Source organism: Sinohyriopsis cumingii, chromosome 8 (assembly GCF_028554795.1).
Source record: "Sinohyriopsis cumingii isolate HCF-2022 chromosome 8, ASM2855479v2, whole genome shotgun sequence".
NCBI classification, from domain to species: domain Eukaryota; kingdom Metazoa; phylum Mollusca; class Bivalvia; order Unionida; family Unionidae; genus Sinohyriopsis; species Sinohyriopsis cumingii.
In genome coordinates this window covers 87,540,684-87,557,526 of record NC_142968.1, presented here as the reverse complement: position 1 = coordinate 87,557,526, position 16,843 = coordinate 87,540,684, and the positions used below count along the sequence as shown (strand labels likewise).

Here is a 16,843-nt window from a genome sequence, read left to right as displayed (position 1 = left end):
TGACATGCAACTAGACATTTATTACCTGGACATGCAACTAGACATTTACTACCTGGACATGCAACTAGACATTTACTTCCTGGACATGCAACTAGACATTTACTACCTGGACATGCAACTAGACATTTACTACCTGGACATGCAACTAGACATTTACTACCTGGACATGCAACTAGATGTTTACTACCTGGGCATGCACCTAGACATTTACTACCTTGACATGGAACTAGACGTTTACTACCTGGACATGTGACTAGACATTTACTACCTGGACATGGAAGTAGACATTTACTACCTGGACATGCAACTAGACATTTGCTACCTGGACATGCAACTAGACATTTACTACCTGGACATGCAACTAGACATTTACTACCTGGACATGGAGGTAGACATTTACTACCTGGACATGGAGGTAGACATTTACTACCTGGACATGCAACTAGACATTTACTACCTGGACATGCAACTAGACATTTACTACCTGGACATGGAAGTAGACATTTACTACCTGGACATGCAACTAGACATTTACTACCTGGACATGGAAGTAGACATTTACTACCTGGACATGCAACTAGACATTTACTACCTGGACATGGAAGTAGACATTTACTACCTGGACATGCAACTAGACATTTACTACCTGGACATGCAACTAGACATTTACTACCTGGACATGCAACTAGACATTTACTACCTGGACATGAAAGTAGACATTTACTACCTGGAAATGCAACTAGACATTTACTACCTGGACATGCAACTAGACATTTACTACCTGGACATGCAACTAGACGTTTACTACCTGGGCATGCAACTAGACATTTACTACCTGGACATGGAAGTAGACATTTACTACCTGGACATGCAACTAGACATTTACTACCTGGACATGCAACTAGACATTTACTACCTTGACATGCAACTAGACGTTTACTACCTTGACATGGAAGTAGACGTTTACTACCTGGGCATGCAACTAGACATTTACTACCTGGACATGGAAGTAGACGTTTACTACCTGGACATGGAAGTAGACGTTTACTACCTGGACATGCAACTAGACATTTACTACCTGGACACGGAACTAGACGTTTACTACCTGGACATGCATCTAGACATTTACTACCTGGACATGCAACTAGACATTTACTACCTGGACATGGAAGTAGACATTTACTACCTGGACATGGAAGTAGACATTTACTACCTGGACATGCAACTAGACATTTACTACCTGGACATGCAACTAGACATTTACTACCTGGACATGGAAGTAGACGTTTACTACCTGGGCATGCAACTAGACATTTACTACCTTGACATGCAACTAGACGTTTACTACCTGGACATGCAACTAGACATTTACTACCTGGACATGGAAGTAGACGTTTAATACCTGGGCATGCAACTAGACATTTTCTACCTTGACATGCAACTAGACGTTTACTACCTGGACATGCAACTAGACATTTACTACCTGGACATGCAACTGTACATTTAGTACCTGCATGTGTACATTAATATGCTGATTAACACTAAATGTATCATGTAGATGATTGTTTACATGGTTACATATTTATAAACATGTACAATGAACTAAATTAAACAATTTACATTTATGAAATAATACTGCATTATTTTGGTTAGCAGTTATATTCTGATGAAATCTAAAATTAGTCTGATGTTAGCTAATTTTCCATGAAATTCACTTTAAAGTTACATTAATTAGTGGAGTCCATTTGTTAGCTTTGTATTTTGCACAGAATCATCTAGGATCCCAAGCTGGTTTTTTTTGTGCAGGTTAAAATTTGTAAACACTGTGGCATGAGTTTGATTTCCAGTATTTTGCATTGATTAGTTTTTGTTTTGGTAGAATTATGAGCCATTATTGTTTGATACACCCACTTTTGTTTCCAGGCTGAGTTCTCCATGGAGGGCCTTGCTGAACAAATTGCAGCAGGTGGGACCATTTGTGATGACTCATTGCTAATAGCTCTAGTTTTAAAGTTTCAGAAGGTTGTTTATATGGTATCAGGCAAAAATTAGAATTCAGAAACCATCTAAACTTCTTTCATAATGAGCAATGTCTGAAAAATTGATCTGTAGAATTTTGTTTTAAAAATACATTAAAATTTCAGTTTGTTTTCCTTTATACTATTATGCAAGACCAAATAAAAAAGTGTGGTTCTGGTTGCATTGCCAACAAATTTAGGGTAGGTTAGTCAGTACAAACGTTTTTGGAGGGGGGGGGGTCCAGATGGAATTAAATAAAGCATAAATTAGGAAATAGGCATCATTCACATCCTGAATTTACCTTCAGTCATAATTACATCCCATTATTAATTTTGTTTCTACCCACACAAAAATTCATTGTTCCAAAATCCCCACCCCACCCCAAAAATGTGGTTGAATGAAACAAATTGGGTTTGTCAGATAACCAGAACCACGTGTTTTTTATTTGTAATACTGGCCACCATGTATAAACTATCATGTGCTGAAAAATGGCATAACAACAATAACAACAGCAACTTTTTAATTGGCCTGATTTGAGGTAGGGATATGTCCAGCACACACTGGCTGCACCTGGTGCCTGATTGAAGTGATTTTACTGTTATTCTACTAAATCTCATTAAATTGGAGGGTAGAGGATGGTATGTTTACATTTTCAGCAAGTCAGTTTTGCAAGCTGTAATCTGTGCCAGCATCTTGGACAGAACATAACTAATTCTTCATTATCTCTCCCTAACTACAGACTAATGCTAACTCAGTTTGTTGGACACTTTCCATGTGGTATGAGTCAGGCTTGGCATTTTGTCTAGCACATATATCTGGTTACCTTTTGAGGCTGGGGATTTATGTTAGAAAGGTAGATCTTGTGCATGCAGCAGGCTTTGTATCCTGCTCTCAGTGATGTTTGTGTACATGCAGAATCTGATTTCATTTATCAACCATTATAACAGAGCAGAGGGTGTACAAAATATACAAGGAACAATTGAAATTCTGATGCAACCTGTGCTGCACTGACATGAAAATACCTATCTCATGAAATATTGTATGGACTTAAGGGGCAAATTCATCTTAATGGCAGGTCTATTATTCATGGATACTATGTGATAAAACTGGGTCTTACATCTGTGGGCATTATTGTGAGATAAATTTTCAACAGAAAATGTCATGATAGATTTCAGTGAATGGACCAGTTTGGATATTTTGGTTGGAGTATTGATGGAAATTGTATGCCCACATAAAGAACTTGCATGTATTTTGGGACTTGATGAGGCATTCATAAACAGAACATGAAGCCAGCCATCATGGCTGCCTGTCATCATCTCATGAGTAACCGATAACAGCTGAAACTGCATATTTTGGAGGGCAAGGATAGAAAAGTTTTTTGTAAATACTTAAATCAGGACAGTATTCAAGTCTTTTAAGAGACTTGATTTTGCGGACACTAATGTTGCAGCACTGTAAAATAGTTTCTGTTCTGAGCGTCAAAGCTATTTTTCTCAGTGAAAGTTTTAAGCGGAGTTCTTTCATCATATAGCTGTGTGTAGTAGCTATAGTTCAGGTCTTGGAGTTAAAGTCAGATGAAAATTGTAAACGTGAAACAAATAGATAATCACTGGATGCAAGTTATGATAATAGAAATTTGACTTAATTACATGTATTTACTCATCCATCAAAGGAGTACACAGCTTACAGTTTGAGAAGTTCTGATGAAAATGTGCTGGCCTTCTTAGCTCTGATGAAATATGATTAAAGGCTATTGTTATTGACTTGTTGCAGACAGATGTTAGATGAAAAACATGTATATCAGATCTCAGATATAGGAATGGAATAGTTCTTAGTAAACTGATCTCATTACTAACATTTTGGATAGTGGACTGGCCTCTTGCCCTTATAAAATTGCAATTCACAGGAAACTTAGCAAGAAGCGCATTTTTATACTTGTGACTTGTTGCCGATTATCACAATTCAATACTGGCTGGAACATGTAGAGAAAAAAATCACTTTTTTTGACGTTGACAATGAGATACCTTAACTTCTTACTGGTAAGTATTATAGAACCAATAATGCTGTTTTGGAACAAATTGGTAACAGAGTGTGGATCAAGGTAATTGAAGGATCCAGGTCTATGTGAAATATGCCTTTAATAATAATGATATTCATTTGTATTAAGAATGTGGAAATTAGAAAGATTCTTCTGAATTTATTGTAGGAGTCAGTGTAGCTCCGTTAGTCACATGTGTCGCACTCATAATCCAAGGGTCTCTCAGATTACCTGCCCAGTACAGCCTTGGTCAGCTGCTAAATAGGTGTGTCCTTGGGAAAGGCACTTAACTCCCATTGCCACAATCTTCATGATATAGATATATGATATGTGTGAAAAGTGTTTTTATTCACACCACCACCACCCTGAATTTATTGTATAAAAATAATCATCCTTTCTTATACAGAAATACCAGAACTATTATTAAGTGTCAGTTTGGTAACCAAAATAGTATTGATTGGCAGCACTTTTGCCAGGAATGTGTACAGTTTAGTTGGATATGTCCCTCTAGCCCATATTTTGTATTCATCCTTGAACGGATAATCAATACTAGCATTTGTGCCAAGTAGTTATATGCAAGTTTCATATTATTTTCTGTATGGAGTGCAGATTAGAACCTTCAGGATGGCTGCAATTGATTTTCATGTACTGTTGCTATATTAATGAGTGCTGGAAAATTGCCCAAATTTATTGCATGATGCATTTTCTGCAGGCTGTAATGGCAGATACGCACTACAGGCACTGCCTTCTTACCTGTTTTTCGAAACTAGTACATCCTGTTTGTAAATTCTTATGTATTTATATGTTTTAGCTTACACATATATTTAATTGACTGTGTATTTTGACTCAGTAATGATTTACTGTTAGTCAGTAGCGATTTATGGTTATTTTCAGTGGCAATTTATGGTTATTTTCAGTGGCGATTTATGGTTATTGTCAGTAGCCCATTGCTGTAGCTGTGTGATACAAATGTTTGAATTTTAAGTGAAGCTTGATAGTAAAGAGCTGTGAGTGAGCTGGCTTACTGTAGATGGTGCATAGTACAGTATATGTTGTATGAGTGAGCAAACTGTTACATGTTACAGTACACATGTGTATTGATCATACTGTATATGTTGTATGGTACAGTATATATGTTGTTTAAGTGAGCTGTACTGTTCATAATACATAGTACAGTATATGATGTATGAGTAAGCATACTGTAGATGTTACATGGTACAGTATATGTTTGTATGTGTGAGCATACTGTAGATGTTACATGGTACAGTTTTTCACTGTATAATTTACATGGTACAGTAGGAGTGAGCTATTTTCTTGGAGCATTTGTAGAATCATACACCTGTCATCCAGTTTCTTTAAATATAACACTCTGAGCAATAGACCATTCCAAAATTTGACGTAAGCCCTGCACTCTAAATTAGATAAAAAAATCATTTCTAATGTATCAAAAATTATACAAATTTACAGACCTGTCTTTTCTGATGAAGGTAAAGTAAATTTAAAATTTGAGCAAATGCAAAATTAAAATTTTAAGATAGAAAATGTAATTTGATGTTTTGAACTTTTTAAAAAATGTTAGTGATTTTTGTTTCCCATTAGTTATTAGGTGATTCTTGTGTTTAATGATTCAGAAGCTGTATTGATTATTAACAGGCATTTAATTTAGTATTTGCACTGGTAACAAAAAGGTGGCGCAGTAGCATTAGAATCTATTAGATGTAAAAAAAATTATGGAATCAAACACTGTAGTTTATCAGTTGATGAAATAACATTTACTTAGCACTGCTATTTCCTTGATCACATTAGGTTCCACTGTGTCTTTGTACTTTGCACAGGGTGTGAAGGGGCAAATTTTATGGCGATCTAACAGGAATACATAGTTGAGACCGGAGAACCATTAATTAGATTTATGGAGACAGGCGTGTATCATATCGCCATACTACCGTGTACGGTAATGTCCTTTAGAGGGAGAATTTTGTTCCTAATTAAGCATTTGTTTATACAGCAGCCAGGCGGACTATTAGGGACACGGAAAACTTCATTTTCATGGTAAAGCTGTCACACTTGAGGAATCGCAGAAACTCTGTTACTCAAACTACCAGGTCAAGCTGACCCTGACTTTGGCGCCTCTGGAAAAAAGGGCGGCAGAGATATTTGATTCTGATTGGTTACGTTAAGAAAGGGGCATGTTTCACACACAAAATTTTCTAGGTTTTAAAATTGACACATCGGAAATTTTAATCAGTCTAAGCTTTTCTACGAGAGAAAACAAAGTTGGACTCCTTGGGATTTGCAAGAAATTCCTCATAAAAGAACTGTTGTCCAAAGGGGACTATTGTCGAAAAGAACTAATTTGCCGATTAGAGAGAAGAACGTTGAAAGCAAAGGGAGAAAATAGCTCCTGAGACGTATAATCCTGAGATGTATTATCCTGAGACATATTATCCTGGGACGTATAATCCTGTGACGTATGATGTGATGTTATTCTGAGACCTATACTGAGAAGTATAGAGAGAAGTGCAGTGAGACGTATAATCCTGTGATGCAATCCTGCGATGTATTAATTTCTGAAACATATTCTGAGAGTATCCTGAGACGGATGGTGAAAGTATCATCCTGAGATCCAAGCATCTGAACTGCTACAGTGGCAGCAGAACAGCTGAGGATGAACAGGTTATGCAATCGTACAAGATGTTGACTTCAATTGTTCACTCGACCATATGATGAACTAAATCTATCAGTAAACAGATCAGCTGTTTTATTTAAATCTATTTGCGTTTTCTTTGTATTTCGGTGAAAGTTTAAATTTCTAAAACAGAGTATATTCCTGATGTAACGAATTTTCACAGTTGGTTTATGTAATTGATTAAATTGTTTGTTTACATGTATGGGGGCTCGTGTTGGTTTGTTCTATGTACCTGCTTAGATCTCTACCTATTTCACATATAAGTTTCACCACTTATATTTATATTTACTCGAACTGGGCAATAACATCGAGGGCGGTCAACCCCTAGATAACGAAAACCAAATTTGGTGGGACACCCACCAGGGACAATTCTCCCCGCTTTACACAGGGTTTATTTTTTAAGGAAATGAATTTCCCAGGCTTTACCTTCTTTAAATTAGCCCCTGTGTAAATAACATTTAATTCCCTTTAATTTTGGTGTATGATTGATGGGTATATGAAGCGGTGCTACTGGTGGTGGTGTTGTGAGTTTGTACCTTCTTAGAAGGTGTCTGCTTTATTTGGCTATCATTATCTAGAGGGTGATTGCCCTCGGTATTGTTGCCTGGATTGAGTAAATATTAAAATAAAGTGTGAAATTATGGATGGAATAAATGGAGATCTGAGCAGATATATAGAATAGAATGACACGAGCCTCCGTACATGGGAAAAAACCCAGTTTAATCAATTACATCAACAACTGTGATAATACATTAGGAAGATACAATTCTCTTTGAGATAAATTATTCAGCAAATTTCAAACACAAATATGGTTATATCAGTAGTCGATCTGTTTTAAATGATAGAATTGGTTCATCAAAGAATTGAGTGAACAGTTGCCTTGTACAACTTCATAACCTGCTTATTCCAGTCCACTTCAACTTCACTGTGGTGGTTCTTCTCGGTCCTTTCACTTTTTCCTTTTTCCAACCTCCCTACTGTCTTGCCCTCTTTTCGGCCCTCAAACATCATGTGGGTAGGTGGATACATAAGTACATAGATTTGTAGATACTTGGATAAGTAGGTACATGGATATGTCAGTGGATACCTCTGTTAATACATCCATGGAGTTATTTCCCCTTTCAAAATAAACAGAAGCAACCTAAATCTTCTGTCAGTTGTCCTACTGGGAATAGATCATTATGTCAGATATCATTCTATCAGAATTCAAACAGATACCAAAGGCTCTCTGTTCAAGCTAAACATGGCAGGCCATAACCAAACCTAGTTTCATAAGATTAATGTAATTCTTAACGGCTATTTAATCACTTACTCGCATTAACATCACACAAGACATAACAGTTCCATTCTCGTCTCAGTTACGTGAATGAATGAAATTCATTGCATGGCTTAGCTATGTTATTTTCAGCAAATACACACATTTTAGTCTTTAGCATACATGAAATCATCTAAGATCGTTGAATTCAAACGGATTCTCGTAACTCATATCAGCTAAAGTAATGCATAAAATTCTGAGATTCTTATAACAATCAAGACGACAAATTCAAACAATTCGTCAAACTTATATAAAGATCATTGTACAAATTCAGATAGATGAACTCAACACAGCTACAATCATGTCAAGAGAATTGGTCTACAGATTTAAACAAATAAATTCAAACAAATATAAACAATTAAATTCAAGCAAATCATTATATTCGTATCAGTAAATTACATAAGATTGATGCAAATACCTTGTGCTTTCAAGCTGTTTTCACTTCTACTGCCAGAATTATGTCCGTTAACTTTCCAGACATCCGGTCCATTTGACCAATGTTTTACGAGAGAATTTCTTCCAAATTCAATCTCGGAGTTTCTTGTATTTTCACTCATGCAGGAAAATTTCAGACTGACTAGATTTTTTTGATGAGGGCAATTTAACCCAAAACATTTTTGTGTGGGAACCACGCCCATTATTTAGCATAACCAATCAGGATTAAATATATTTACCACCTTTTATAACTAGGCACCACAACTGCAGTCAGCCTAATTTCTAGATTTTCAAACAGTTGGTTCTGGAAAAACACAGCTCTGACAGTTTCGATATAAAATCAAAGTTAACCTTCCCTTTTCTAGTCATCTAATGGTTAAGTAAATGAAGACTTAATTAAGAATCACTTCCTCTTCCGACAGACATTAGAAATCATTGCAGCATAGCAATTTAACAAGCACCTGTCCCCATAAATCTAATTAATTGTTCTCTGGCCCCATGTTAAAGCGGTCTTCATAGATCAAAAGAAATTTGCATCCATACAATATAATTTGGGGTATAGACTATACAACCTGGCCTTACTTTGATGTACACCTCTCAAAAAACTGCTAGCTCCAATTGGTCATTTTTACTGCCCTGATTTGTGTATAGATTGGATAAAAACCAGGTGTAACCTTTTTAAATTTTAAACCTTCTTTTATTGCTATTTCAGAAATTAGAATTGTCTACTACTGCATGGTGCCTAATTTAATAACTGCTAAAGTTTGCATACTTTGGACCAGTTTCATTTCATAAAAACATGAGAGAAGCCATTTTGACCATATGTCTACTGATGGAACTCTTTATTTCCCTAACACCACAAAATATAGAAACTATCGGTCACAGTACATGGAAGTAGCATAGAGTTAAGTTAACATTCTCTGCACTGTACATGTTGCAAATGCACATAATGTTGTCTTATACTTGCCTTGCTTTGAGAAGTAGTAAAAACTGTAGAGTGGGAAATTGTAGAGTTTTGATAAGGGGCAGCTACTCTTTATGTATTATACACTGGAGATTTTAAAACCATATTTCCTCAATACAACATTTATTTTTTTAAATCAATAATGTCGTAAAAAAGCATTAAACTCTTAAATGAATTCAGCTTACCTAGAACTGCTGTTTCTGTGAATACAAGTTCTGATAAGGGAAAACTACTGGATTTTTAAAAACCACTTTTTCTCATGAGCACATATTTTTTAAATTAATAATGTATTAGCAATTAAGAGCAATTTCATATATATATATATATATATATATATATTGACTGTCAAACTTAATGGTAAAATATGACAGACTTATAAACATGTTTCTTTTTTATCTTTTAGTTGTAGACTTATGCAACAGGTACAGTAGAGTCAGTCTTAAAAGACCATCCATTCTGCCAAAAATCATGGTCTATCAAGACAGTTTATCACAATTGGTCATACCACTATGTAATCACTAAATGCCTACATTGAGAATCTGGTCTCTCTAGACAGTTGGTCCCACATAGCAGTGGTCAGTCACAACAGGTTTTACTCTATAATTATTCTTCAGCATCAGGACAAATTCAGCTCACTATCAAGACTGCTTATGACTGACTTTCTTGTTAGTGGAAGCCACCTTCATCAGGACTGTAAGATCACATGTAAATGGTATCATTTAATTTGGTATATGTTTAAGATTTATTTTTAAATCTGGCATTCTTATATGCAAGTTTACGTATCTACTGTGAGCCCCAGGTGGCTAAATGATTGAAGGTACTCACCTTTACGGATCACTTTTACTGATCACTCACATCTCACCTTGTCTGCATGGGTTCAAGTCTCGGGCTCAGCCAATGTTGGTATGTGAGAAAGCTTGCCAGTAACTTTCCATGGGTTGGTGGTTATTCCTGGGGTTCTCTTGAGTTCTTCCTCTACCAAGTACACTGGCTACCATGTATAGTCTATCGTGTGCTGAAAAATTTTGTTAAACCTAATTGACAGCAACATTACATAGCTCCTGACACAAGACGTCAGTTGATTGTGCTTTGATTGGTTTTAGTTAGTTAGATAAGGATCAGCTAAGTAGTGTAGATTGGCATGTTGGAAGGGTCTGTTGTGAAATGCCTCTATGAATGATTCCACTGCTGCCACCAAATGTAATTTGGGAAAATGTTGGTGGGCAGGGGCTTGAACCTTAATAACACAAGGCAACATATCCATAACAGTTTACACCAAAACCATCATGTTTTGCATTTATAATCAATTTTTGTAGGATAACCCCTAACCCTACCAACATCATGAAATGTTATTTTTTTTATACAGAAAATGTCCTACATAATTTACAGGTAATACCCCATACCAATTTTGTTACACACAGAATATACCCTATCCTCTATATAAAATATCGCATAAACGTTATCTAGCCAGTGAACTCTACTACACTCGATAAAATGTACAGACCATATCCAGCCACCAGTATGACAATGTTGCCAACAAACAAGTTTGTGAAAAATTAAATATATTTGATATAGTTAAGTTGAAAATTTATTTCAAACATCCAACAGTGATAAAATACCATTTATTCAAGCCCAATTTAAATTGAAAGAGTCCAGTTTTAATTTTTGTTACTTTAGTCCATTTTAGAACTCTAGCCATGCTTAAATACCAATGAAATATCTCGGATATTTTAAGAATAGTTCCAGATAAGATACCATCTTGTTACACGATTTTTAAAAAATTTCTGCATTGATTCCTGTATAGTGTTCCAGCTGGGAATAAATGCCATCTAATCACACTCAAGTTGGTCTTTAAAGTCACATGATGTTTTGTATCACACTTGATTTGGTCTTTAAAGTCACATGATGGTTTGTATCACAATTGATTTGGTCTTTAAAGTCACATGATAAATAATCACACACGAGTTGGTCTTTAAAGTCACACGATGTCTAATCACACATGAGTTGGTCTTCAAAGTCACATGAAGTCTAATCACTCTCAAATTGGTCTTTAAAGTCATGTGATGTCTAATTACACTTGAGTTGGTCTTTAAAGTCACAGAATGTCTGATCACACAAGAGTTGGTCTTTAAAGTCACATGATACCTAATAACACTTGAGTTGGTCTTTAAAGTCACAGAATGTCTAATCACACTTGAGTTGTTCTTTAAAGTCACATGCCACCACTCTTTAAGTTGTTATTCATTTAATATCACCTGACAATGAGTTACAACAAATGCTAGTAGAAATTCTTGGATCCATTAATGAGTTTAGTCTACACAGTGTTATGTATATTTGATTTAATTATTTATGATTTAATATATATTTATTTCAATTTAAATGTTTGTCAGTTTTAAAACAATTTATTTTTCATTGCATGATATTGTAATGTAAATGTATTTACTAGAGATGATAAAAAAAATTTTTTAGAAAATAGTTTCACCTTGACTCTTAGTTTATAAACACCAGGTGTTGATCTAAATCCTGACCTTGTTTCAGAATTTGTAGCAACCTTTGTAACCAAGTTCTGTTTTATTTTAAAATGATTGGTTGTTTCCAAGGTCATGATGGGACTTTGTCTTTAAGATTTAAACATTTTTAGTTCTTAGAGTACAAATGATTGGTTTTCGTCAGGGTCACACTGGGTAAATGTGAGCTGTAACAAGTATTTGATTCTATAAACTTCCAGAAGATGATCATGTGACCCCTTGTTTATGATTTAGAAAGCCCATATAACCCATGTTTTGGAGCATTAATCTCAGTAGAAGCTGGGCTGTTAAACTGTTAGTTGTATGTTGTGCTGTTTGGAGTTATTTCAAATTACTTGGTTTGGAGTTATTTCAAATTACTTGGATTCAAAAGGATTAATTCTGTTATTTTTCTGGAAAATACATGTGCTCATGTAATATTGTGGAACAAGGATAGTTTTGTACACAAATTTATTCAGCTGTCCGAAACCAGAGTGATAATTTTTGTTTCTGCAAGGAACTGTAGACTTCAACACTACGGATTGCAGCATATGTCATCGTCTTCCATCTTAGATTTTTCATTGGGACTCGAACGTGAAATCAGTAGAGCATTTTGTTATTAGGACTACTAAAATTTTATTCTGTGATTATTTTTGGATTTGATTCTATAAAACCATAAGTTCGTATTGTTTTTCATTTTATACAGAATTTTTCCAGGGAAATAAATTATTGTATGTTTTCAAAGCTTGTTGTTTTCACTCTTTCTTGTGTTACTGTTTATTTGAGCCTAAACAAGTGACATAAGAACATAATATTTCATTTCACTGATTTTCACTCCAGATTTAATACATAACATCTCTTTATAATAGCTTGAAATAAGAAACATAAAGAAATTAATTTTAATTACTTACAAAGTATTGATTATATGTAGGTTGTCCCAGAATCTTCAATAATCAAATTGCTCTACATTGTTTAGAGTTGCAATATATAACTTCCTGTATTAATCTGTGGGAAAAATTATACTTCTGTTGTCACATTCCTTTTACATTCATGTTAATTCTCCTCATTTGAAATTCTTTTTAGTCCATGAATAATACAGAAAATTAGCAGGGCCTGCAAATTAGGAAGATTATAATCTTAAGCAATAAGGTCTGGTGAAAGAAGTTGAATCTTTGTACAAACCTGTATGCTTGGTATTCTGAGGTAGTTGTGTTGTTGAAAACAATTAGAATGATCTGTGTTTGTGATTGGTTCTTGAAGAACAAAGACAACAACATTATGGTTCTTGAAGAACAAAGACAACAACATTATAGTTTTAAAAATTTGGATAAAAAACCTGTGTTGGTTATGTAACATGGAACAACATACAATGGCATAAGAAGGTACCAGGAGGTTTCAAAGATAAAGTATTTTGTGTCTGTATAGCATGTGGTCTTAGCAGTAAGCACTGTTCTTTCAGAACTGACAAGATGAAAAGAAAATATGTAAGGGTATTAAACAATATGTGTTGAAATAGAATATGAAATTATTTTTTTATGTATAAGGACTCTGTTTAACCAAATTTCAATTTACCAAGAGAATTTAGCTAGATCCATCAATGCTACCTTGCACCACACAGATGTTACTTGTTTATTCCATCAATGCTACCATGTACCACACAGATATTGTCTATTTCATCAATGCTACCTTGTACCACACAGATATTACTTGTCTATTTCATCAATGCTACCTTGTACCACACAGATATTACTTGTCTGTTTCATCAATGCTACCTTGCACCACAGATATATTACATGTATATTCCATCAATGCTACCTTGTATCACACAGATATTGTCTATTTCATCAATGCTACCTTGCACCACACAGATGTTACTTGTTTATTTCATCAATGCTACCTTGTATCACACAGATATTGTCTATTTCATCAATGCTGCCTTGTACCACACAGATATTACTTGTCTATTTCATCAATGCTACCATGTGCCACACAGATGTTACTTGTCTATTTCATCAATGCTACCTTCTACCACACAGATATTACTTGTCTATTTCATCAATGCTACCTTGTACCACACAGATATTACTTGTCTATTTCATCAATGCTACCATGTACCACACAGATATTTCTTGTCTATTTCATCAATGCTACCTTGTACCACACAGATATTGTCTATTTCATCAATGCTACCTTGCACCACACAGATGTTACTTGTTTATTTCATCAATGCTACCTTGTATCACAGATATTGTCTATTTCATCAATGCTACCTTGTACCACACAGATATTACTTGTCTATTTCATCAATGCTACCTTGTATCACAGTCTGTTACTTGTTTATTTCATCACTGCTACCTTGTACCGCACAGATATTGTCTATTTCATCAATGCTACCTTGTATCACACAGCTATTACTTGTCTATTTCATCAATGCTACCTTGTACCACACAGATGTTACTTGTTTATTCCATCAATGCTAACTTGTACCACACAGATGTTAGTTGTCAATTTCACCACTGCTACTTTGTACATGTATTACACAGATGTTACTTGTCAATTTGATCAATGCTACTTTGTATCAGACAGATATTACCTTGTAGCACACAGATATTACTTGTCTGTTTCATCAATACTAATCTGTACCTCACAGATATTACTTGTCAATCATTGGTCAATATATTATAGTATTCGTTGTTTGAATTTTAAGTGAGCTTCTTTTTGGTAGTTAGTAAGAAAAGATCTTTACACTGTTTGATCTTTTCACTTAAGTCCGATTGCTAAATCATAATTCCTCTTTCTGGTTCTGATTATATATTTCATCACCACTTCAGTGGCCTAAGTGATTAGAACATCTGCTTTGGATGCAGGAGATTATGGGTTTGAACCCTAGCCGAGTCATACCAGAAGCTTATAAAAATAGTTCAGCACTGTCTCGCTTGGCACCCAGCATTAAGAGGTTAGTGTTATGATAGGTCGGCCTGGTTTCAGGATAATATGACAGGGTAGGACACGATGCCACATATCTTCATCATGATGCCCCAGTGCAAGACATCACTATAAACTGCCACACTGCAGACATTATGGTAATATGACTCAAATAGTTAAAGCTACGCTAAAAATCCAAACACATACACATATTTTTCATCTACATTTTATTTCATTTGTGACATTCACTCATTCCATTCTGCATCAGTTACTTGAGAAAGGTACTTAGCTCTCTTTTCTGTGGGAGGATGTACCAGCAGCTAGTTATGCATAAAAAGAACTATTAAAACCAGCAAAAGCACAAGTTAAACAAAAAATAATAAAGTAGCAGTACAGCAGTATAAATATTTTGTTCTTTTGGTTTGGTTATTTCAGTTAACTCGCTCAATGTTTGCAACTGCCACACAGTACATGTATTAATATTAACAGTTATCTCAGCTTTAAATTTTATGACCAATTTGAATTCGTTAACACATTAACCCCTGGAGCTTTTTGTCATTTTTGCCTAAAAATCGAGTAGGAAACACATTTTGAAAGCTTTTTCTGAATAGACTTGAAAACACCAAATCCCCAGTCTTCTTTCAATAACATACTGCCTAGTGGTGTTAGAAACATCGATTTTCGCTGGCTATTTGACTTGCGCATCATAGCAGAAGGGTAAAAGTTGGACTTCTTATTTTTTTTATTTTTTTTTTGCTAACCGGAGTTATTATTTTTGTATGGAGACCACTCTTTATTCCAAATGCCCATCTTATCCTACTTTTTGCAAAGGCTCAGCTGTCTGTTTGCAGTTCATACTGGTTTTCCTTAGATCTGAGACCAAAAAGTCTAAAATCCGGACACAAAATCAGATTCCAACCATGGGCAAATTTTGGGTAAAAAAAAGTTGGGTCCAAAACATGAGGTTTTTCTGTCTGTATATTGTAGTGCAACTAGATATTCCAGATTATTTGGTATCATTGTAGAGCTACATCTGTCTGCCTTTCTATAATACCACCCACTTTAGTGTATCACACATGACCATGACATTACAGAGCTCGGCAGTAGGCCTCTACCTCCTGCCCCATAAAGTCGTCGCTTGGGGTTAATGTGTTAAGAATTTAAAATCTTGATCATTTTGTTGTTTTAAATTGACTAAGTCTTTATTTACTGGTCTAAGTATGATTGCAAATCGTTAGATTCTTCCTATGATTTCTTTATATTACTATGTTTCTGTAATGTATATTTGTCTGGGTTTATCGCTTATTTACTTGGTATTGTAAAATGTTAAGTGTGTCATCTTTTGTTTGTCACTTGCTTCCTTCCTTACAGTTTGCAAGGTTTCCATAGCATTAGAAATGGTATCCAGTCTCTGCCTTAAAAAGACCTCTGGACTGAAAAGCTTTTTCTTGTTTTTGTCAATTTGTTTTTGCAACTATGGGAGGTTTGTAGCATTTGCATTCAACTCTGATCACTAATTGATGTTTGCTCTCTGCCTGTGCTCTCCATTGTTTTATATCTTTTAAAATTGTTATTCTCCAAAGTCTTATGTATCTGTGTATCAACATGTTTTTGTACAAATGTCTTTCTTGTTGCATCAGATAAATTTAACAGATCACATAAATTTGTATTATCATGGTTATTTCACTCTTAGTTGATGTTTATTGATTGGGCTGGTGTTGCATCTTCCTCCACTGTCTCTAATCACATGGCCCCTTTAATGTTATTTCTCTAGCTATTCTCTTGCTATTTACTTAATGTGAAATAAGCCCTTTACATTTTCAGTGGTATGGGGAAAATGCATTACAGCACGGCTTTCAACAGAGTTTTATGATAAGGAGCCCAGTGGCTCTTCCGGGAGTCCTGAACCTATTTCTGAGAGTCCCATTGTAAACTTGCAAGTCCCTCACTTGCA

The 16,843-nt window shown here is 35.1% G+C and overlaps 1 protein-coding gene across 2 annotated transcripts in view; it reads left to right on the top strand.

Moving 5' to 3' along the window:
- Nucleotides 1-16,843, top strand: part of LOC149794082 (uncharacterized) — a 77,634-nt gene that overhangs the window by 19,983 nt on the left and 40,808 nt on the right. The window contains exon 1 of one of the 2 annotated variants that reach the window (XM_089968040.1): nucleotides 2,885-4,058. The exons of the other annotated variant lie outside the window; for it this stretch is intronic. Coding sequence (XP_089824166.1) covers nucleotides 4,035-4,058 — 24 coding nt within the window. The 5' untranslated portion in view covers nucleotides 2,885-4,034. Of the gene's footprint in view, nucleotides 1-2,884; nucleotides 4,059-16,843 lie in introns of those variants that run through there. 2 annotated transcript variants of the gene reach the window in all.